A 25,036-nucleotide genomic window follows, 5' to 3' on the forward strand; every position below is an offset into this window, starting at 1 on the left:
TTCCCCTTATTTTGAGGCTATGCCCCCTAGTTCTGCTTTCACCCGCCAGTGGAAACAACCTGCCCGCATCTATCCTATCTATTCCCTTCATAATCTTATATGTTTCTATAAGATCCCCCACTCATCCTTCCCAGAGGCACAATATCGATCAAGTTGAAGCGTATGCCAGCAACTCTCATTACTTTCGGGGGGGTGGGCGGGGGGGGGGGGGGGATGTACTGCGCAGAGGTGGGGAACTGGATGTTTAGTTCTGAGAGATGACCAATGTGTCCGAAAGCTCAGGAGAGCTGGAATTTGGAATCAGTCCTGGAACATTCATCTTCATCAGCTTTATGTTGTTCAGTGGGGTTGGCTCCAATCGGCTTGAAGCTGGAAACTGAAAGGCAGCTACTGGAACTAGCCTTTGCAGTAAACGGAATGAGCTTTTCCAGTCCACAGCAAAATACGGGGAAAAGGCAGCAAAATGTTTCATTGCCCTGGGGAAAACTAGAGCTTCAAATGTGCTTCTAATGACACAAGAGACAATGGAAATTCCCCACCCACAGAACTCCGATAGACAAATTCCCTGAAAATTGTTGACGTAAATCAATTTTAAACAAATGTTGAATTAACCCATGTTGTCCTATCCAGAATGGTTATACGTCAATTCTAGATGTTAGGATTGAGAGGCAATTTTGTTTTTAACGTTTATGGTTGGGATATTCATTTCTGAGAGATAGGTGAAGTAGACTAAAGCTCACCAGAGTTGAATTTTGGAATCAATCCAGCGCCATTTATCTCCATCTCCTTTGCATTGTCAATTGAAGTGGACTTCAATCCCTGGATGAGCTCATCCCTAGTTGCCCCGAGGGCATTGAGACCCAATGATGTCCTGTGGGACTGGAGTCACGTCTAGTGGTGGTGGGATCTCTGTTAACTGTATATGAATTGTGTTTCATTGTATGTCGGTTGTGGGCATTAACTGGGGATTCACATCTACCCCTATAAATAGACACAGTGAAACTGTGGGGTTACGAGGTGTATGCTCGTAATGTGTAACTCTGTAAATAAATGTTTATAAAAAGTGTGCAAACATTGGCTCCAGTTCTATCCTTCGCTGACTAGAATATAGCGATCCCTGACTAAAGGAGGATTTAGTGAACCAGTTGAATTATGACAAAGCAAGCAGATTTTCAGGATCATACCTTGAAATCAGTCAACAAAGTTACTGAAGAAGAATTATCCGGACCGGAAACATTAACTCGGTTTTTCTCTCCATGCAGACCAGCTGCGTTTTTCTAGCATTTTCTGTTTTTGTGGAATTTGAACTGCCAATGGTTGGGTACCTGGTTCATGTCCATACACATTAGACTACCGTGATCCCATGGCATTAGAATCTCATTGGCAGTCAAAGAAACTTGCTTTGCTCAGTCGCCCTGTTATTGTATTTTTTCAGGATTTGGAGGGTTAAATAGAATGGTTTTCTGAAGTTTCCAAATGGACAAACAGATGGGATGAATCCAAGCTGTGATGGATATTTTACACACTTACTGCCAAAATATTTTGAAATGGGATGAAATGGCCCAGAGGCAAAACAGGAAGAGAGACAGTGCAACTGGGCTGGATTCCTGTGTAAAGCATTAACCGCTCGGATACCAGCCGTATACAGATTACCTCGGCGGTGCGATTCACTGAAGATTGACAGAGATCCAACAATTCATTCCTTTATGTCGTCTTCTTCAAGTCCAGCTCCAAGACTTAAGCACAAAAATCGAGGCTCACATCCTAGCGCAGTACTGAGGGAGTGCCGCACTGTCGGAGGTGCTATCTTTTAGAGGAGCCATTAAACTGAGGCCCTCTCGGGTGGACACAAAATATTTCCTGACGCTACCTGAAGAGCAGGGGAGTTAGGCCCAGTGCCTCGATCAAAGTCACAAAAAGAAACCATCTGGCCATTATCACAATGCTTGCGGAGCTTGCTGCGAGCAAATTGGGTGCCACATTCCCTACATTACAACAGTGACTAGACACCCAATTGAGTACTTTTCAAGTAAAATGCCTCAAGTCATCCGGTGGTTGTGAAAGTACTATATAAATGCAACTCTTTCCATTCTCTCTTTTTCCAGAGGTTTAAGTCAAGGCTGTGTACAAAGCCCATCAGTCTCCTGGTACCTCACTGCTGTAGCCAATCTTCATAAGCAATTCTTAACAGTAAGAGCTCAAAGGATGCTTTAACACAGCAGCTTTGCAGCTGAACCTGATCGCTGCTCCCACCATACCTCAACGCATGCCTTTTCCAGCTGAGAATGCTGGATAACAATGAAAAGGAACAGACCGTGCACATCTTATTTCTTCCTTAGAGCAGAGACACAGAAGGAAACCGGAGTGCCTCTCATGCCACTCAAGTGAGACTGAATACTTCAGCACAGATCAAGGCCTCCCTGATTTAAAGGACTCGCGTCTCACGGCAAACAACTCAATTACCACTGGGACTTCCAACATTTCGGATACAACAAAGAATGAGATGTCACTTTATACTCAGGATTGTAAACAGGCCACCCGGTATTGATGATATCATGGCCTGTACACATTGATTTCTTCTTTGACTGCATTAATATAATTGCAGCCTGGGACTTCCTGCAGTAATTTTACATTTAAGCTCACTGCCCTCGGCACTGATGAGTCAGAATCTTCAAATACTGCGCACAGTCACCAGGGACCTTGGCAACAAGACTCACTTCCACATTTCAGCAGCAATCAAGTCACAAATTAACCATTTCTGTGAAACAGTATACTCACAAAGCTTGTGGCATATAGGAATGTGCAGCTGAGCTCCCGCACGCAATCGTGGCTTGGAAGCAAAAGCGAATGGCGGAGGCCGCACTTCTCCTGCGCTTGCCATAAAGTCGCCAGCCATAACCGGCGGGCTTTGGCACACCTGCCTGCCTCCGCAGTCTCGGGGTCAGCAGGGCTGGGTTGTTGTGTGCTGCAACCACACAGAAACGGCTGTGCTGGACACAACCAAGTCACCGGCAACAATGATGTCTCAGGCTCATTTTGGCATTGTAATGCCAGCTGATGTGCTGCCCACAGGTATATCAAACAGGTGACTGATAAGATTGGTTAGCTGATCCATATACTTTCCTCCTGCAGGTTAGTTGGATGTGCAGGTTAGTTGGATTGGAAAAGCTAAATTGGAAAAGCCCCTTAGTGTCCAAAAGGTTAGGTGGGGTTACGGGGATAGGGCGGGGTAGCGGGCCTTTTTAAAAAAAAAATCAGGATGGTTAAAATACCTGTGGTTATAAATTGGCACAGTGGAGGAGCACACCATTCAGTCCATTATGCAGAATCCTATAGTGGTTAGCACTGTTGCTTCTCAGCGGCAGGGACCCGGGTTCGATTCCCGGCTTGGGTTACTGTCTGCGTGGAGTCTGCATGGTCTCCCCGTGTCTGCGTGGGTTTCCTCCGGGTGCTCCGGTTTCCTTCCACAGTCCAAAGATGTACACGTTAGGTGGACTGGTCACACTAAATTGCCCCGCAGTGTCCAAATGTTAGGTGGGTTTGCTGGGTTACGGGGATAGGGTGGAGCTGTGGGCTTAGGTAGAGTGCTCTTTCAGGGGCCGGTGTAGATGGGCCGAATGGTCTCCTCCTGCACTGTAAATCCTATGTTGGTGCCTCTCTTTGGAAGATCTATCCAACTAGCCACACCACTCCCCCCAACTTTCACCATAGATCTGCTGGATTCTTCTTTACAGGCATATTTCCGGTTCCCTTCTGAGAGTTATCATTGAATCTGCTTCCATCACCCTTTCAGGCAGCGCATTCCAGATCATAATAGTCTGCGCTTAGAAAATTCTCGTCACTTCCTCCCTGGAGTTTGCGCCAATTATCTTGCGTCTGCCTCCTCTGATTACTGACTCTGCTGCCATTGGAAACAGTTTCTGATCCTAGATTCTTACCAAAACCCTTCATGGAGAATGAGTAAATAAAAATTGTTTTAGAAAGGGAAGAAAACTAGAATTTATAAAATGCCTTTATCACACCCTCAGAGCCTCGCAAAGTGTTTCATAAGTCTTTAATTACTCTCGAAGTGCAGTCACTAATTACATGAGGTAGATCATTTGCACATTAATCCTAGACATACATATTTTAAAAAAAAATTTAGAGTACCCAATTCATTTTTTCCAATTAAGGGGCAATTTAGCGTGTCCAATCCACCTACCCTCCACATTTTTGGGTTGTGGGGGCAAAACCCACGCAAACACGGGGAGTGTGTGCAAACTCCACACGGACAGTCACCCAGAGCCGGGATCGAACCTGGGACCTTGGCGCCGTGAGGCCACAGTGCTAACCACTGTGCCACCGTGCTGCCCTATAGACATACATATTAAATGAAACATTAATGAGAAATGCTTCAAAAATTGCCCTTCAGGAATTCTACTCCAAATTTACTGAGAGTAATTAAGTTACCGATAAGTAATTGTCCACATGGGTACATAAAATAAACCTCCTCACTTCTGCGGTAAAGGCATTTAAAACTGAATTTGAAACTGTATGCCTACAAATAAGGTATTATTCAGAGGCTACGCTAATGTGCGAGGGTGAGAATGTGAATCAGAGACTAGGATGGAGAGTGTGTGAGAAATGGAGAGAGTGAGACAAAGGAAAGGGAAATGAGTCCGAGAGAGATGGAGAGAGAGCGCATGACAAAGAGAGATGAACGTAGGGCTAAGTCAGAGGGAGATGGGGAGAAAGTGAGAAGGAAAAAGGAAGAGGCAAGTTCATGAGAGAGAGCACAGAGTGAGAAAGTGTGGGAGAGAAGGTGTCAGAATAGGAATGTGTGTGGGAGACACTGTGACAGGTGATTGGTGTGTGGGCGGGACGGTGACGGAGACGGAGACACTGCGTGGGAAGCGCGAAGCAACTGGTTTACTCAGTAGTTACGAAGGGAGAAAAGCCAATTTAACTGCTGGGCTTCATTTTAACATCTGAAATTGGACTCACACCGGAGGCCGGTGGAAACGATGCCACCCCTGGACTCCAAGACGTGCTGAGAAGAATACAAAATACAATTTACACTCTGCTGTATCCTGCCAACTTGCTGTGACTGGTTTGACAGTGTTTGGCCCAGGCACCATTCCAGTCAGGTGGAGAGAGGAGGTTAGAATTGAGGGACGGCGAGTGTGAGACAGGGAGTGAGTGAATGGGAAAGAGTGTGTGTGTTTGTATATGTATATACAAGGGCGGCACGGCAGCACAGTGGTTAGCACTGTGGCTGCACAGCGCCTGGGTCCCGGGTTCGATTCCCGCTTGTGTCACTGTCTGTGCGGAGTCTGCACGTTCTCCCCGTGCCTGCGTGGGTTTCCTCCGGGTGCTCCGGTTTCCTCCCACAAGTCCCGAAAGACGTGCTTGTTAGGTGAATTGGACATTCTGAATTCTCCCTCTGTGTCCGAACAGGCGCCGGAATGTGGCGACTCGGGGATTTTCACAGTAACTTCATTGCAGTGTTAATGTAAGCCGACTTGTGACAATGATAGATTATTATTATGTGTTTGTGTGTATATTTGTGTGTGTGTGTGAGAGAGACAGACAGAAATAGAGCTATATCATTTGTTAAATGCACTTTGCAAAGATAATTACTCGGTTCAGAAGAAGGAAAAGATTCAGACGGAGAGAATGTCAGGGATGCTCAGTAAACTGAAAATATGTGCTTCAATTTCAAGCGTTCTTTAGAAATTGTTACACAATGCTGATGGCTGTTCCCAGTGATGACAGAATGATGGACTAACATCTATAATTCATGCCCGCAAACCATCATTCATGCATAGAAATTACTCGACAATAGTAATCGACAGAATGCCGGCTACGGGCGGAAGGATTTGTTAAAGGTGTTCCCAGACATCAGGTGATGTTAACAAAGGACAGCTTCTGAAACACACGTTAGTTAAAAGTTTAGAAATTCGGTTCTTCTGCCATTGAGCTCCCCCCGGTAGCTTCCTACGGTCTGTAAGGGTGGTTGGCCCAGGGGAGTTGCACTCGCTCATGGTCAGTCTCTTTTGACCACCTCGGAAATCAATCTGCTCTAAAAAGAACCGTCTGCCTGACAACCGACTGGTCAACTGATCTCAGCGACGATGCTTTGGGGAAGGGAAAGAAAGCGGGAGGAACACGAAAGTGAATTGTAGAGCTCCAGCAGAAAACAATCAAACATGGAACAGATGCAATTAAAACAGGTGACACATCTTCAAAGAACAAGGGGATATAGAACTTGCATTTATATTATGCTTATGACCCCCAATGTGCTTTACCCCCCCTATTACAATGGGGCACAGTGGTGTGATACAGTTGCAACACAGCGCTAGGGACTCAGGTTCGGATGGAGAGGAAAACTGCAGGGGATGGGGACAATGGAAATGTGGAGCTTGTTCAAGGAACAGCTACTGTGTGTCCTTGATAAGCATGTACCTGTCAGGCAGGGAGGAAGTGGTCGAGCGAGGGAACCGTGGTTTACTAAAGCAGTTGAAACACTTGTCAAGAGGAAAAAGGAGGCTTATGTAAAGATGAGACATGAAGGTTCAGTTAGGGCGCTCGAGTGTTACAAGTTAGCTGGGAGATAGCTAAGAAGAGCCAGGAGGGGACACGAGAAGTCTTTGGCAGGTAAGATCAAGGATAACCCTAAAGCTTTCTATAGATATGTCAGGAATAAAAGAATGACTAGGGTAAGAGTAGGGCCTGTCAAGGACAGTGGGAAGTTGTGCGTGGAGTCCGAGGAGAAAGGAGATGTGCTAAATGAATATTTTTCGTCAATATTCACACAGGAAAAAGACAATGTTGTCGAGGAGAATACTGAGATTCAGGCGACTAGACTAGAAGGGCTTGTGGTTCATAAGGAGGAGGTGGTAGCAATTCTGGAAAGTGTGAAAATAGATAAGTCCCCTGGGCCGGATGGGATTTATCCTAGGATTCTCTGGGAAGCTAGGGAGGAGATTACTGAGCCTTTGGCTTTGATCTTTAAGTCATCTTTGTCTACAGGAATAGTGCCAGAAGACTGGAGGATAGCAAATGTTGTCCCCTTGTTCAAGAAGGGGAGTAGAGACAACCCCGTAACTATAGACCAGTGAGCCTTACTTCTGTTGTGGGCAAAGTCTTGGAAAGGTTTTGTAAGAGATAGGATGTATAATCATCTGGAAAGGAATAATTTGATTAGAGTTGTCAACACGGTTTTGTGAAGGGTAGGCCGTGCCTCACAAACCTTATTGAGTTCTTTGAGAAGGTGACCAAACAGGTGGATGAGGGTAAAGCAGTTGATGTGGTGTATATGGATTTCAGTAAAGCTTGATAAGGTTCCCCATGGTAGGCTACTGCAGAATATACGGAGGCATGGGATTCAGGGTGATTTAGTAGTTTGGATCAGAAATTGGCTAGCTGGAAGAAGAAAAAGGGTGGTGGTTGATGGGAAATGTTCAGACTGGAGTCCAGTTACTAGTGGTGTACCACAAGGATCTGTTTTGGGGCCACTGCTGTTTGTCATTTTTATAAACGACCTGGAGAAGGGTGTAGAAGGATGGGTGAGTAAATTTGCAGATGACACTAAAGTCGGTGGAGTTGTGGACAGTGCGGAAGGATGTTACAAGTTACAGAGGGACATAGGTAAGCTGCAGCGCTGGGCTGAGAGGGGGCAAATGGAGTTTAATGCAGAAAAGTGTGAGGTGATTCATTTTGGAAGGAATAACAGGAAGACAGAGTACTGGGCTAATGGTAAGATTCTTGGTAGTGTGGATGAGCAGAGAGATCTCGGTGTCCATGTACATAGATCCCTGAAAGTTGCCACCCAGGTTGAGAGGGTTGTTAAGAAGGCGTACGGTGTGTTAGCTTTTATTGGTAGAGGGATTGAGCTTCGGAGCCATGAGGTCATGTTGCAGCTGTACAAAACTCTGGTGTGGCTGCATTTGGAGTATTGCGTGCAATTCTGGTCGCCGCATTATAGGAAGGATGTGGAAGCATTGGAAAGGGTGCAGAAGAGATTTACCAGAATGTTGCCTGGTATGGAGGGAAGATCTTATGAGGGAAGGCTGAGGGACTTGAGGCTGTTTTCGATGGAGAGAAGAAGGGTAAGAGGTGACTTAATTGAGGCATACAAGATGATCAGAGGATTAGATAGGGTGGACAGTGAGAGCCTTTTTCCTTGGATGGTGATGTCTAGCACGAGGGGACATAGCTTTAAATTGAGGGGAGATAGATGTAGGACAGATGTCAGAGGTAGGTTCTTTATTCAGAGAGTAGTAAGGGCGTGGAATGCCCTGCCTGCAACAGTAGTGGACTTGCCAACACTAAGGGAATTCAAATGGTCATTGGATAGACATATGGACGATAAGGGAATAGTGTAGATGGGCTTTAGAGTGGTTTCACAGGTCGGCGCAACATCGAGGGCCGAAGGGCCTGTACTGCGCTGTAATGTTCTATGTTCTATTCCCTCCTTGGGTGACTGTGTGGAGTTTGCACTTTATCCCCGTGTCTGCGTGGGTTTCCTCTGGTTTTCCCCCCCACAGTCCAAAGATGTGCAGGTTGGGTGGGTTGACTATGATCAATGCACGGGGTTAAAGGGATAGGGCCGGGGAGTGGGCCTAGATAGAGTGCTCTTTCAGAGGCTCGGTGCAAACTCGATGGACCAAATGGCCACCTTCTACACTATAGGGATTCTATGGGACGTACTTTTGAAGTGTGGTCACTGTTGCAGGGAACAGGGCAGCCAATTTGCAGCACAACTAGTGAGATAACCCTTTCTGAAGTGATGTTGATTTAGGGATAAATATCAACCGGGGTACTGGGGAATATGTCTCTTCTTTGAATTGTATCTGCGAGTGTTAATAGAATCCAAGTCAGTGGTGATACAGAAACCAAGACACAGTGCTTTTCTTTAAGTTCATTGACTGTTCAATCGCACAGCTGTACTGCCACACAATCCGGTGCCCCAGCCATCTCCTATTTATACTCTCTTTGGAGCAAAACATTTAACCATTCCCTATTTATATGCGCTGAAAGTGCTTAATTCAACAATGCCCTTCATCGGTGTATCCCAACATTATAACTACCATATCATTAACAGAGAACACATATGGGGCTTCGGTTTAATGTCTCATTTGGAAGATTGCACCTCCGACGTTGCAGAAATTCCTCAGTCCTGCGCTAGACTGTCTACTTGGATTGCTCAATGTGTTCAAGCGGGCGTGGGAGTGGGCCTTGAACCCGTGACCGCTTGAAGGTGGAAGGGTGACCAAAAAGCCAAGGCGGACGCCTTAAACATGTAAAAGAAATGATCTAATTCTAGAAATGATGTGGAGATGCCGGCGTTGGACTGGGGTGGGCACAGTAAGAAGTGTTACAACGCCAGGTTAAAGTCCAATAGGTTTGTTTGGAATCACTAGCTTTCGGAGCATAGCTCCTTCATCTGACTTCATACTAATTCTAGAAAAATAGGGTACTATTATATAAACCACATCCCAAGGCATTTTACAAATGAGTGCAATGAAAATGGGTATTAAATCAGCACGGACGAAATGAGGAACGCTCGATTGAAAACCTTAATACCTGGCACGGTAGCACAGTGGTTAGCACAGTTGATTCACAGCTCCAGGGTCCCAGGTTCGATTCCCGGCTTGGGACACTGTCTGTGCGGAGTCTGCACGTACTCCCTGTGTCAGCGTGGGTTTCCTCCGGGTGCTCCGGTTTCCTCCCACAGTCCAAAGATGTGCAGGTTGGGTGGATTGGACATTCTAAATTGCCCCTTAGCGTCCAAAAGATTGGGTGGGGTTACTGGGTTACGGGGATGGGGTGGAGGTGTGGGCTTGGGTGGGATGCTCTTTCCAAGGGCAGACTTGATGGGCCGAATGGTCTCCTGGTGCTCTGTAAAATCTATGACTCTAGGAGTAGTAGGAAGGTAGTGAACTGCAGAGAGGGAGTTCCAAAGAACAAGCGTTGTGGTGGCTGAAGGCTTTGCCACTATTGGTGGGACAAAGAAGATGAGAATGCATGAAAGATTAGATTCAGAAGATCTACAGGTGCTGAAGGAGTGTAGAGGCCAGAAAAGATCGCAGAACAAGGGTGATGCAAATCGTGGAGGAGAAGATGTTGGTCAGGATTTGAAATTCGAGACGTTGGCAAGGACAACCATCAGTAGGCGCATGAGAGAGTGTTCAACAAGATATAGGCGGCTTTGCTTTGAACATGTTGGGAGTTTTTGGAGCCCAGGAGACTGACGGGGTAAATATTGAAAACAATTACACCTCAATGCATCAAAAGCATGGACACAGTTTTGGTGGCAATGCAGCATTATAGAAATGGAAGCAAATGGCCTTGATCGGAACCAAAGTGCTCAAACTACCCATTAGCCAGAGAAGATCCCTACTTACCATTCCATAAAATCTCTAGTTTGTTGGGCTGTAAGGGAATGAGCTTGGCTTCTTTCTCAAGAGGACTGTTGTAAGAGCTGAGGAACGGCACAGATTCCCAGACCTGGGTTGGAAGATAAGCACTTGTTTAATAAAAAAGAAAGGGCCAGTTGATCTCCAGATATGTTTTGAGATTAATATGCACTTGTATAATAGTTTAGCAGAAAAAATAATGAAAAGAGAGACATGTTGATGAAGCTTTTCATTCTTACATGCATCATGGCAAATGCAAAAATACCAAATTTCAAATGATCACAACATTTTATATTACAAGAGAAAATAAAATAAATATTAACCTTGTCAAAATTATTCAAAAGCATGTACCAGAACTTGCACAGAGAGAAGTTCAGTTCAAATGTCGAATATCCAATGAAAGGTTTGACAGTGTGACAGATATACACGGTTGTGTTGAACAAATTAAACTACTCCCCAAACAGGCGCCGGAATGTGGCGACTAGGGGCTTTTCACAGTAACTTCATTGAAGCCTACTTGTGACAATAAACGATTATTATTATTATAATAAATTAAGCAAACTAATGGACAAATCAAAAGAGCAGCCTCTTAAATGGATACTGCAGCAAACAGAAGGCAAAGGAAATTTAAAACATCAAATGAAAACGTGATTAACGGGCTCATGAAAACACCCCCAACCCCCACGGTGTCCACTGCGCACGGAGGGCCTTGATGGTGTCACCATGTGACACTGTGTGCTCCGTGAGGGACATCTGCGAATATAGCTGCGGGAAAGGGGCAAATGTGGGATTGGACAGCCCCCTCGGGTGTCCATTGCTTTGCTACGCACGCACGTACGCACTTATGTTTAGGTAGCTGCAAATTACCTGTGCTCCACATTAATTCCCCCCCCCCCCCCCCCCCCCCCCCCCGCCCCCCCGCCGCAACCACTAAAACCAGCCACGGGCAAGTAAACCCAAAGGCTGATTGGGTTTTCAAACACCAGCTGTGGAGATGGATTTCGGCACCTCGAGGGACAGTGGGTTCATTCTCGTTCACCATACCGTGTTGGTTCTGCCGTCATGTTTAGCGGCCTTTGATCAAGCGACACCCACAGGCACCAAACCACAGCTCACTGTATGGAACCTCTGACAGATACTGGACAGGATGACTACTGCAGGCACTAATTGCTTCCAGATGCTCCAATGAGACAACCCCTTTCGCCCATATCAAAGAGCGTAGTAAGCATGGATGGAGGACCGAGGTGTCCCGCGTTTAGACCAGATCAACGAGTTGTGAAACTGGGTAGGGTGTCCTTTCAGAGGGTCGGTGCAGACTCGATGGGCCGAATGGCCTCCTTCTGCACTGTAGGGATTCTGCGATCGTTGGACTTAAAATTTCAGATTTTCATTGAGCCCAAATCTCACCATCTGCTGTGGTCGGATCAGAACCCTGGGTCTCTGGATTACCAATTGAGAGAAAATTTGCGATGGCACCGCCCCCTCCTACTCGCTTCTCAGGAAACTGTTTCAACATTGGCCACATCCTGAGAACAGCTTTTTAAAAAAAAAAAGAAAATGATCTATCGGTTGAATTTTTTTCCACTTGTTTCCTTGCACTTGGCCTGAATTTCCTCTGTTGAATTGTCTCTCTTGGTTCTAGTTTCCATGTTAGGCCTTATGTCTTTCAACATAATTCCATGTAATATGACTGGAAGGTGCTTTTGTTAATACAGGAGAATACATTATGTTAGGTTCACCTTCCACGGTCAACGGCCTGTGCGAACAGGTTGTCTTGCAGGGTCAATGGAAACTGATATAGATGTGGGTCTAAGTGTTGGAAACAGCAACATTTATTTTTTAAATAAAAATAAATTTAGAGTACCCAATTATTATTTTTTTCCAATTAAGGGGCAATTTAGCGCGGCCAATCCCGCTCACCTGCACATCTTTTGGGTTGTGGGGGCGAAACCCACGCAGGCCCGGGGAGAATGTGCAAACTCCACACGGACAGTGACCCAGGGCCGGGATTCGAACCCGGGTCCTCAGCGCCGTAGTCCCAGTGCTAACCACTGCGCCACCGTGCCACCCCTCAACAGCAACATTCCTTGCAAATAACTCAATTGGAGAAGGACAGTACTTCCTGGCCCACATTATGATTGGTTTTCCACATGATCCAGAGCTCAGCGTTTACCCAAAGTACATTAAACTGTGGAGCCGGCAGAGGGATTTAGGCGTAAAGGTACTCAAAACACGAAAAGCTAGTGTACGGGTACAAGAAAAACCATGAAGGCTAATGGAATGCTGGCCTTGACCTTTAGGGAGTTGGGCACAAAGGGGAGGGAGTTATGCTCGAGCTGTTCAAAGCACTGGTTAAGACACCACCTGGAGTAACTGTGTTCACGTTTTCGACACCTCCAAACCTCAGAAATTGAGGGAAATCGACACACCTCCAAACCTCAGAACTTGGGGGAGGTGGAGTACAGATTCACCAGAATGATATTAGGGCAAAAAAAAGTTTGGAAATCATGAGAACATCTTGGGTTCTCTTGCATTTGGAACACTGTGGGGCAATCCATCCGATGTATTTAAAAGGGTTCAAGACACTAGATACAGAGAAGCTAATGGAGGATTCCAGAATCTGGAGGCATCATCTTCGCATCGGAAGGAAACCAATCAGGAATGGAGTTAGGAAGACCTTTCAACACATTACAGCACAAGCCACTGGCACCTTCCCCGTGATGGAAAGAAATTGGAGCCTCGGCCATCACTGCGCACGGCTCCAGGACTACAGTGTGCATGCAAAAGTGCATGTTGCCACAGCAACGTGGGCTCCTCCGGGGTGCTGGCTGGCTCAGTTGGCCGGGTGACTGATGTGGATCAGACTGGGACAAGGGGGTGCGACCCCCGTTCCGGCTGAGGTGGATTTGGGACCGGCCTCCTTGCCCTTTCCATGGTGCAGTCCACGATGCTCAGGAAAAAGGGGAAATACAAGCAATGCCACTGGCAACAGAGGCAGTGAATGGAGAGGTTCCTTTACAGAGGCCAGTTTCTCATGCGACCACGGCTGGCCAGGGTTTCAACAGGAAGTCTCACATTTAGGGCTGCAGTTCAAGAAAAATAGCTTTAAAATAACGTTTTGTTTTAAAAAGATTTTAACAGTTTGCATTGATTACATCGTCAGGAAACTGGTCCTGAAACATGACTGAACACAGCAGTGTGAGGAAGCAAATCACCACTATCATGGTGATAAAGCCAATAAATCTGGGAAGTGTTTACGTCAATCAGCAACGAGAGCAATGGCTGGCCTTTCTTCTCCCGAGTTCACAGGATATCGCTCACTGGGGATAACTGAGTCCACCATATCTACGCACCTTTGCAGCATTAACCATCCGCCAGGCGTTAAGCAGCCCAAAACCATGCTGGTGACTGTGGCTGAATCCAGCACCATTCACTTGCCATCCAGCCATCCGGTCATCAAACTAAAGGAAATAATAATAATAAAATCAGTGTTGCGAGATGTGGATTCAGAGCCATGTCCACCCGCCACCCAATCCCATTCACGGAAGCTAGCCAACGACACACTGGGCAGCCCCCTTGCCTCTGAATAAGGGGGTTGTGGGCTCAAGTGCCAATGTGGTACTGGGGGAGTGCAGCACTGTCAGTGGTGCCAAATCAAACCAAGGCCCCAAATTCCCTTCTCAATTGAAGAGAACCCACTATTGTGAAAAAGAGCAAGCAGGTTCTCTGCAAAGTCCGAGCCAATATTTTCCCCTTGATCAATAAGCACACAGGGAGACCCCACAGAGTAAAAATAAGAACGCATGTTTATTTGCAAGCCATCTATATGCGCTCCCCGGTAGACGCCTATCAGGTTTCTTCTGGTTGGTGCCTTACTGGCTGATTTTATATATACTGGGTAATTGAGATACCCGCCCCGAGCGGGGGAGCCCGTACTCCGCAAGGAGCACGGGATGACAAGCATTCCACCCCGTAGGTCCCGTGCGGGATATTACATTCCTCCCCCACAAAGTCCTAACCCCCCCCCGACGAGCGATGAGACAGAGGAGGAACAGGCGGAGGACGTTGGGAGTCTCTTCGGCTTCGGTAAGTCTTCATGGAGCTGATGCGCCAGACTAGTTGGCGTACATTGCGCCAGTGAATGCCGCCGCCGCAGGAATGGCGTGGAGGATGATCATCAGGAGGCGGCCGAACTTTGGAATCGGCGTCTGAGACCTCCGAGATCTGTGTCGCCATCTCGAAGTCTGAAGACACAGCGTTAGTCATGTCGGCGTCGAGAGAGACTGGAGGCGTCACAGCAGGCAGGTTCAGCAATGGAGCCGGAGGATCCGGGGCAGGCTTCTTTCGAGGCACTTCACGAGGGAGCAACCTTTGTAAATGTGATCCAGGTGTCGCTTCGTTAGTTGCCCCCAAACTTGTACTTAGTAAGAGACTGGCCCCATTTGACGAACAACAATCCCAGAGAGCCAGCGAGCACCGTTGTTGAAGTTACAAATCGTCAGGTGCGATGTGTCGAAGAGGTTGATGTCGCACTGGACAACGCCCTTGCAAATATTGGTTATGACGCACTGATGTCCAGTCGAATTAAACTGGGTTCGTTGGTAAGAAGGAGGCAGGGAGGCATTTTGTAAATAAATAACCCTTATTATTGTCACAAGTAGGCTTACATTAACACTGCAATGAGTTTACTGTGAAAAGCCCCTAGTCGCCACATTCCGGCACCTGTTCGGGGACACCGAGAGAGAATTCAGAATGTCCAAATTGCCTAACTGCACATCTTTCAGGACTTGTGGGAGGAAACCGGAGCACCCGAAGGAAACTCACGCAGACACAGGGAGAACGTGCAGACTCCGCATAGACAGTGACCCAAGCTGGGAATCGAACCCAGGGCCCTGGTGTTGTGAAGCAACAGTGCTAACCACTGTGCTACCGTGCTGCCCTATAAAAAATCTACCATCAAGAAAGGATTTATGTCTAGATGCATACTTCACCATCTGGCTTGGCATCCTTATAACACAGAGGTAATGAAAGGTGCAAAATAAATATATAACGTTTAATCCTGTTGAATTTTACTAAACCCAGACATGGGCAGTCTAACAAATATGTTGAAAATGTGTGCACTGACACATACCCAATCAATCTTGTTGCCACTTTCCTTTCTGTCTTGATGATAAAATCTAAAGGGGAAGTTACGAGAGCATAGCCCAAGGTACTGGAGTTTCCTCAAATTATATCACCCGCAATGTTCCCGGACAGTCAGGTTTCCCTTGGGTTTTCCACCTATAATTTTTAGTAAATGTTCATTTGGAACATTCAAAACAATTTCCAGGAACCGAAGCAGAATTGAAAAACTAAAATCACTAGTTTAAAGGATTTGTGGGAAGCTAAGACCAATGAGAAATTTAGCTCGAAGAATCTGGGAGCGCGATGAGGGAAGACAAGGACAGAATGGAATGCACGGGGATGAAGTTAGCAGCCAGTGATTAGGTGATGGCGCTTGCAGCTGACCTCAAAGAAAGCTACCCAGAAAGTTCCCGTAATTTCTGTCGCGTGCAGTTCTCCTTTATCGACGTCAGTCTGAATCTGGCACCAGGTTAGCGGGATCTCCGGGGAAACCAGTGATGTCACCAAGCAAGGGGACCACCCAAGCACATTAACCAGCAAGTACAAACCACTGAAACCCTTCACTTTCAATTTTTTTAAGTTTTGCAGATAGCAACATGGGTCATAGCCATGGGTCGGGCGGCAGGTTAGCACAGTGGTTAGCACTGCTGCCTCACAGCGCCAGGGGCCCGGGTTTGATTCCTGGCTTGGGTCACTGCCTGGGAGGAGTCTGCGCGTTCTCCCTGTGTCTGCGTGAGTGGTCCTCCGGGTGCTCCAGCTTCCTCCCCAAGTCCCGAAAGACCCGCTGGTCAGGTGAATTGGACATTCTGAATTCTCCCTCCGTGTACCCGAGCAGGCGGCAGAGTGTGGCGACGAGGGGATTGTCACAGTAACTTCATTGCGGTGTTACTCTAAGCCTACTTATGACACTAACAAAGATTATTATTAAGGTTAAAGTCAAAATATCATAAACTTTGAATTTCATGACGGAGAAGTATACATTCAACAAGTACAAAATGACTTTTCCAGGGCCAGTGAGGTTGTTTAGCAGTAGCTATGAACTAATGTTAAAAACCCAGTTACATCTCATTCAACAAGCTGTAACGTTTCAAGGGTTTTTGCAGCACTACTAAATGTGTAGGAGTGGATCTTCCAATCAGTTCAATGGTTTCTCATTGATTGGCGGCAGGGGTGGACCTCACTAATAGCCGTTCCTGGAGTTCCGCAATTAACTGTGCATGTGCGGACTCCGCAAGTTGCTCTCAGTTTCAAAGGAGTAATGATGGTGAACGCTGGCATTGCAGTTGCAAAGTCTGGGCTAAGATTAACAAAAGGAGGAAGACATTTTGTGATTGTGTTCTGTAAAATTAGATCTGATGAGGTGGGGGGAGGAATGGTGAAGAGAGAGAGAAACAAGCAGTCACAAAATCTCTTCTGCGGCATCTTAGCAAATGCTCACTGTTGTGTTATGTACTCTGGAATAACACAGGCTGCAACTCGATGCAGCTTTGACCAAAAGATACTGCAGACTTTGAAGTAAGTTCAATGTGATTTATTGAACCATTAGCACAGTTCTCGATGAGTCCGACTCTCCTGCTAATCTTGCGATAGTAACTCAGTCTAACTAACCAGTCTGCTCTAAGCCACGCGGTGGGTGTGATGCTTCTGATCTGCCCCTGTCCTACACTCCAAGTGTCGCCTGTGGAAAGAGACAGAGCATGTGTGCCCTGTCCTGATATATGGATTGTGTAATGCCCCCTTTGTGGTAGTGCCCCCTCTTGGTGTCTTGACTGCCCATTGGTCGTGTCCTGTTCTATGTGTTCATTAGTTGTATGTCTGCATGTAATGACGTCTCTGGTGCTCCCTCTAGTGTTTACTTAGTCGTAGTGTATTTACATTAACCCCTTGTGTATTTACAGTGATGCATATCACCACACTCACTGAAAAATTCACATACAGTTGTAGCGGATATATGCACCTCACTGCCTTTACCGTACAGTCAATGATTTCCAGAAATATTAGTGGAGCCCAATCTGCCGGTACAAACTCATGCTGTCACTGATTAGCTCATGCTGTTCTAAGTGCTACTAACTTCATCCCATGTAATGATGTTGTGGATTATAATGGAAGTAAACAGGGTAGAACGCGCAGCACCAAGGTCCTCGGAATAATATCGACATTATGCTGCGAAACTTCAGAGCAGGATTGAACCCACAACCGTTTTACTCAAGAGTCAAGGGCGCAATTGCCGGGCCGTGGTCCTTCCCAAGGCACTTAGAGGCGTCGAGTCCAAACCCACATCTTGGATTATTTTTTTTTTTTTTAAATAATATTTTATTGAAAATTTTTGGTCAACCAACACAGTACATTGTGCATCCTTTACACAACATTGTAACAATACAGATAATAATGACCTTTTTTAAATTTAAACAAAAACAACAACAAATAAATAAATATTAAATAACAAAAAATAAAAACTAGCCCTAATTGGCAACTGCCTTGTCTCAGGCCACCCCCCCCCCATCCCCCCCCCCCCCCCATCCATCCCTCCCCCCCCCCAATCCCTCCCCCCCCCCCCCCATCCCTCCCCCCCCCCCATCCCTCCCCCCCCCATCCATCCTCTCCCCCCCCCCATCCCTCCCCCCCCCCATCCCTTCCCCCCCATCCCCCCCCCCCCATCCCCCCCCCCCCCATCCCCCCCCCCCCATCCCCCCCCCCCCCATCCCCCCCCCCCCCATCCATCCTCTCCCCCCCCCCATCCCTCCCCCCCCCCATCCCTTCCCCCCCATCCCCCCCCCCCATCCCCCCCCCCCCCCATCCCCCCCCCCCCCCATCCCCCCCCCCCCCATCCCCCCCCCCCCCCCCCCCCATCCCCCCCCCCCCCCATCCCTTCCCCCCCCCCCATCCCTTCCCCCCCATCCCCCCCCCCCATCCCCCCCCCCCCATCCCCCCCCCCCCCATCCCCCCCCCCCCCCATATCCCCCCCCCCCATATCCCCCCCCCCCATCCCCCCCCCCCCCCCATCCCCCCCCCCCATCCCCCCCCCCCCCATCCCCCCCCCCCCCCCATATCCCCCCCCCCCATATCCCCCCCCCCCCATATCCCCCCCCCCCATCCCCCCCCCCCCCCCCATCCCCCCCCCCCCATCCCCCCCCCCCCCAAGTCCTGGGCCGCTGCTGCTGCCTTCTTTGTTCTCCCCTATCTATCTTTCCGCAAGATATTCGACGAACGGTTGCCACCGCCTAGTAAACCCTTGAGCCGACCCCCTTAGGACGAACTTAATCCGCTCTAACTTTATGAACCCCGCCATATCATTTATCTAGGTCTCCACCCCCGGGGGCTTGGCTTCTTTCCACATTAGCAATATTCTGCGCCGGGCTACTAGGGACGCAAAGGCCAAAACATCGGCCTCTTTCGCCTCCTGCACTCCCGGCTCTTGTGCAACCCCAAATATAGCCAACCCCCAGCTTGGTTCGACCCGGACTCCTACTACTTTCGAAAGCACCTTTGTCACCCCCATCCAAAACCCCTGTAGTGCCGGGCATGACCAAAACATATGGGTATGATTCGCTGGGCTTCTCGAGCACCTCGCACACCTATCCTCCACCCCAAAAAATTTACTGAGCCGTGTTCCAGTCATATGTGCCCTGTGTAACACCTTAAACTGAATCAGGCTTAGCCTGGCGCACGAGGACGACGAGTTTACCCTGTTTAGGGCATCTGCCCACATCCCCTCCTCAATCTCCTCCCCTAGCTCTTCTTCCCATTTCCCTTTTAGTTCGTCCATCATAGTCTCCCCTTCGTCTCTCATTTCCCTATATATATCCGACACCTTACCGTCCCCCACCCATTTCTTTGAGATGACTCTGTCCTGCACCTCTTGTGTCGGGAGCTGCGGGAATTCCCTCACCTGCTGCCTCGCAAAAGCCCTCAATTGCATGTACCTGAATGCATTCCCTTGGGGCAACCCATATTTCTCGGTCAGCGCTCCCAGACTCGCAAACTTCCCATCCACAAATAGATCTTTCAATTGCGTTATACCTGCTCTTTGCCACATTCCATATCCCCCATCCATTCCCCCCGGGGCAAACCTATGGTTGTTTCTTATCGGGGACCCCCCCCAGTGCTCCGGTCTTTCCCCTATGTCATCTCCACTGTCCCCAAATCTTCAGTGTAGCTACCACCACCGGACTCGTGGTATAGTTCCTTGGTGAGAACGGCAATGGGGCTGTCACCATAGCCTGCAGGCTGGTCCCCCTACAGGACGCCCTCTCTAATCTCTTCCACACCGCTCCTTCCTCCTCTCCCATCCACTTACTCACCATTGAAATATTAGCGGCCCAATAATACTCACTTAGGCTCGGTAGTGCCAGCCCCCCCCCTATCCCTACCACGCTGTAAGAATCCCTTCCTCACTCTCGGAGTCTTCCCGGCCCAAACAAAACCCATGATACTCTTTTCTATCCTTTTGAAAAAAGCCTTCGTGATCACCACCGGGAGACACTGAAACACAAAAAGGAATCTCGGGAGGACCACCATCTTAACTGCCTGCACCCTCCCTGCCATTGACAATGCTACCATATCCCATCTCTTGAAATCTTCCTCCATCTGTTCCACCAACCGCGTCAAATTTAGCCTGTGCAATGTGCCCCAATTCTTAGCTATCTGGATCCCCAGGTAACGAAAGTCTCTTGTTACCTTCCTCAACGGTAGGTCTTCTATTTCTCTACTCTGCTCCCCTGGATGCACCACAAACAGCTCACTCTTTCCCATGTTCAATTTATACCCTGAAAAATCCCCAAACTCCCCAAGTATCCGCATTATTTCTGGCACCCCTCCGCTGGATCCGCCACATATAGTAGCAGATCATCCGCATATAAAGATACCCGGTGTTCTTCTCCTCCCCTAAGTATTCCCCTCCATCCCTTGGAACCTCTCAGCGCTATCGCCAGGGGCTCAATCGCCAGTGCAAACAGTAATGGGGACAGAGGACATCCCTGCCTTGTCCCTCTATGGAGCCGAAAATATGCCGATCCCCGTCCATTCGTGACCACACTCGCCACTGGGGCCCTATACAACAGCTGCACCCATCTAACATACCCCTCTCCGAACCCAAATCTCCTCAACACCTCCCACAGATAATCCCACTCCACTCTATCAAATGCTTTCTCGGCATCCATCGCCACTACTATCTCCGTTTCACCCTCTGGTGGGGCCATCATCATTACCCCTAACAACCTCCGTATGTTCGTGTTCAGCTGTCTCCCCTTCACAAACCCAGTTTGGTCCTCATGAACCACCCCCGGGACACATTCCTCTATTCTCATTGCCAATACCTTGGCCAAGACCTTGGCATCTACATTGAGGAGGGAGATTGGTCTGTAGGACCCGCATTGTAGCGGATCCTTTTCCTTCTTTAAAAGAAGCGATATCGTTGCTTCTGACATAGTCGGGGGCAGTTGTCCCCTTTCCTTTGCCTCGTTGAAGGTCCTCGTCAGTAGCGGGGCGAGCAAGTCCAAATATTTTCTGTAAAATTCAACTGGGAATCCGTCCGGTCCCGGGGCCTTTCCCGTCTGCATGTTCCTAATTCCTTTCACCACTTCTTCTACCGTGATCTGTGCTCCCAATCCCATCCTTTCCTGCTCTTCCACCTTGGGAATTTCCAGCCGATCCAAAAACTCCATCATTCTCTCCCTCCCATCCGGGGGTTGAGCTTCATACAATTTTTTATAAAATGTCTTAAACACTTCATTCACTCTCTCCGCTCCCCGCTCCGTCTCTCCATCTTCGTCTCTCACCCCCCCTATTTCCCTCGCTGCTCCCCTTTTCCTCAATTGGTGTGCCAGCAATCTGCTCGCCTTCTCTCCATATTCATACTGTACACCCTGCGCCTTCCTCCATTGTGCCTCTGCAGTGCCTGTGGTCAGCAAGTCAAATTCCACATGCAGCCTTTGCCTTTCCCTATACAGTCCCTCCTCCGGTGCTTCCGCATACTGTCTGTCCACCCTCAAAAGTTCTTGCAACAACCGCTCCCGTTCCTTACTCTCCTGCTTCCCTTTATGTGTCCTTATTGATATCAGCTCCCCCCTAACCACCGCCTTCAACGCCTCCCAGACCACTCCCACCTGAACCTCCCCATTGTCATTGAGTTCCAAGTACTTTTCAATGCATCCCCTCACCCTTAAGCACACCCCCTCATCCGCCATTAGTCCCATATCCATTCTCCAGGGTGGACGCCCTCTTGTTTCCTCCCCTATCTCCAAGTCTACCCAGTGTGGGGCATGATCCGAAATGGCTATAGCCGTATATTCCGTTCCCCTCACCCTCGGGATCAATGCCCTACCCAACACAAAAAAGTCTATGCGTGAATAGACTTTATGGACATAGGAGAAAAACGAGAACTCCTTACTCCTAGGTCTACTGAATCTCCACGGGTCCACCCCTCCCATCTGCTCCATAAAATCCTTAAGCACCTTGGCTGCTGCCGGCCTCCTACCAGTCCTGGACTTCGACCTATCCAGCCTTGGTTCCAACACCGTGTTAAAGTCTCCCCCCATTATCAGCTTTCCGGTCTCTAGGTCTGGGATGCGTCCTAGCATTCGCCTCATAAAATTGGCATCGTCCCAATTCGGGGCATACACGTTTACCAACACCACCATCTCTCCCTGTAATTTGCCACTCACCATCACGTATCTGCCCCCGTTATCCGCCACTATAGTCTTTGCCTCGAACATTACCCGCTTCCCCACTAATATAGCCACCCCCCTGTTTTTCGCATCCAGCCCCGAATGGAACACCTGCCCTACCCATCCTTTGCGCAACCTAACCTGATCTATCAGTTTCAGGTGCGTTTCCTGTAACATGACCACATCTGCTTTAAGTTTCTTAAGGTGTGCGAGTACTCGTGCCCTCTTTATCGGCCCGTTAAGCCCCCTCACGTTCCACGTGATCAGCCGAGTTGGGGGGCTTCCCACCCCCCCCCCTTGCCGGTTAGCCATCATCTTTTTCCAGCTTCTCGCCCAGTTCCCACGCGGCTGTATTTCTCCCAGACGGTGCCCCCCCGCCCATCCTTTCCCGCACCCACTCCCCCCTTTCCCCAGCAGCAGCAACCCAGTAATTCCCCCCTCCCCCCCACCCCCGCTAGACCCCCCGCTAGCGTAATTACTCCCCCCATGTTGCTCCCAGAAGTCAGCAAACTCTGGCTGACCTCGGCTTCCCCCCGTGATCACGGCTCGCCCCGTGCGGCGCCCCCTCCTTCCTGCTTCTCTATTCCCGCCATAATTATCATAGCGCGGGAACCAAGCCCGCGCCTCTCCCTCGGCCCCGCCTCCCATGGCCAACGCCCCATCTCCTCTCCCTCCCCACCTCCCCCCATCACCACCTGTGGGAGAAAGAAAAGTTACCATACCGCAGGATTAATCATACAATCCCTCTTCGCCCCCCCCCCCCACTCGTCCCACCACTTTGTCCAAACGTTCATTTTCGTAGTCCAATCATTCCAATTTTTCTTCTACAATAAAAGTCCACGCTTCATCCGCCGTCTCAAAGTAGTGGTGCCTCCCTTGATATGTGACCCACAGTCTTGCCGGTTGCAGCATTCCAAACTTTATCTTTTTTTTGTGAAGTACCGCTTTGGCCCGATTAAAGCTCGCCCTCCTTCTCGCCACCTCCGCACTCCAATCTTGATAGACGCGGATCACCGCGTTCTCCCATTTACTACACCGAGTTTTCTTCGCCCATCTAAGGACCATTTCTCTATCCTTAAAACGGAGAAATCTCACCACTATGGCTCTGGGAGCTTCTCCTGCTCTCGGTCCTCGCACCATAACTCGGTATGCTCCCTCCACCTCCAACGGACCCGTCGGGGCCTCCACTCCCATTAACGAGTGCAGCATCGTGCTCACATATGCCCCGACGTCCGCCCCCTCCACACCTTCAGGAAGGCCAAGAATCCTCAAGTTGTTCCTCCTTGCGTTATTTTCCAGTGCCTCCAACCTCTCCACAGATCGTTTCTGGTGTGCCTCCTGTATCTCCGACTTCACCACCAGGCCCTGTATGTCGTTTTCATTCTCTGCTGCTTTCGCCTTCACGACCCGAAGCTCCTGCTCCTGGGTCTTTTGTTCCTCTTTCAGCTCTTCAATCGCCTGTAATATCGGGGCCAACAACTCTTTCTTCATTTCCTTTTTCATCTCCTCCACGCAGCGTTTCAAAAACTCTTGTTGTTCAGGGCCCCATATGAAACTGCCACCTTCCGACGCCATCTTGGTTTCTGCTTGCCTTCCTTGCCGTTGTTCCAAAGGATCCGCTGCAATCCGGCCACTTTCCTCTCCTTTTTCCATCCGTGTCCAGGGGGAACACCCTTCTGGTTTACCGCACGGTGTTTTCAGCCGTTAAAATTGCCGTTGGGGCTCCTATCAAGAGCCCAAAAGTCCGTTTCACAGGGAGCTGCCGAAACGTGCGACTCAGCTGGTCATCGCCGCACCCGGAAGACATCTTGGATTAGTTAACTCATCACAGGCCATGTACCGAAGTTGGCCCCTCCTGATCTGTAAGGGTTAATATGATGCTACAAGGCCCATTTACGAGTTGATTTTCTTTTTAACTCTTTCATGGGATGTGGGCGTCGCTGGGCTGGGCCAGCATTTATTGCCCATCCCTAACTGCCTTTGAACTGAGTGGCTTGCTGGGCCATTTCAGAGGCTATTTAAGAGTTAACCGCATTGTGGTGGATCTGGAGTCACATGTAGGCCTGACCAGGTAAGGGCGACAGGACATCATTAAACTTTTATTGAACTGAAATTTCACCATTTGCCCTGGTCGTATTCAAACCTGGATCCCCAGAGCATTACACCGGGTCTCTGGAATACCAGCCCAGTGACAATACCAATCCTCCCCATTATCAAAGATCTTTTCACCAGGATACACTGACAGGCAGGGTAATAGAACATTAGAACTTTGTTTCCAAACTAACGCAGAACAGAGCATGGATCTTTACAAGATGTTTTGAAGGTGCAATAAGCATTTGTTAGGATGATACCAGAACTCAGAGTCAGGAAGACTGAAGGGTGTCCTGATAGAGGTCTTTAAGTTTATGGAATGGTTTTGATAGGCTAGATGGAAATCCTAGCACTGGATTTGCAGGGAAGACAAGAAACCCGAGCCATAAACATAAGACAATCACTAACGGATCCCATAGGGAATTCAGGAGAAACGTCTTTGGTCAAGAGTGCGATGGGAATGTGGAACTCGCTCCCACTGATCGTAGTTGAGCTGGATGGCGTTGATGCATTTAGGGGACAGCTGGATAAGTTGAAGGGGGCGAAAGCAACACAGGGGATATGAGTTAGAGGTGCGAGGAGTCTTGGAGCTTAAACAACAGGATGGACCCTGTTTGGTCAAATGGCCTGTATCCGCATTGATAAAGTCTATGCACTATAATGTAAAGATGAGATTTTGTTCAGTTTTGCTCCGTTCTTACCCGCGTAGATGTGAAGACGATGATGTGTTGAATGTCTCTCCAAGTCAGACACGGG

At 48.6% G+C, this 25,036-nt stretch overlaps 1 protein-coding gene across 1 annotated transcript in view; it reads right to left on the reverse strand.

Annotated features, from left to right (window-relative positions):
- The window catches only part of LOC140398196 (proprotein convertase subtilisin/kexin type 7-like), a 261,903-nt gene that overhangs the window by 58,800 nt on the left and 178,067 nt on the right, over positions 1 to 25,036 (reverse strand). The window contains 3 exon segments of the mRNA XM_072486557.1: positions 10,389 to 10,491; positions 13,754 to 13,861; positions 24,982 to 25,036. Coding sequence (XP_072342658.1) covers positions 10,389 to 10,491; positions 13,754 to 13,861; positions 24,982 to 25,036 — 266 coding nt within the window.

This window comes from Scyliorhinus torazame, chromosome 21 (genome assembly GCF_047496885.1).
Source record: "Scyliorhinus torazame isolate Kashiwa2021f chromosome 21, sScyTor2.1, whole genome shotgun sequence".
NCBI classification, from domain to species: domain Eukaryota; kingdom Metazoa; phylum Chordata; class Chondrichthyes; order Carcharhiniformes; family Scyliorhinidae; genus Scyliorhinus; species Scyliorhinus torazame.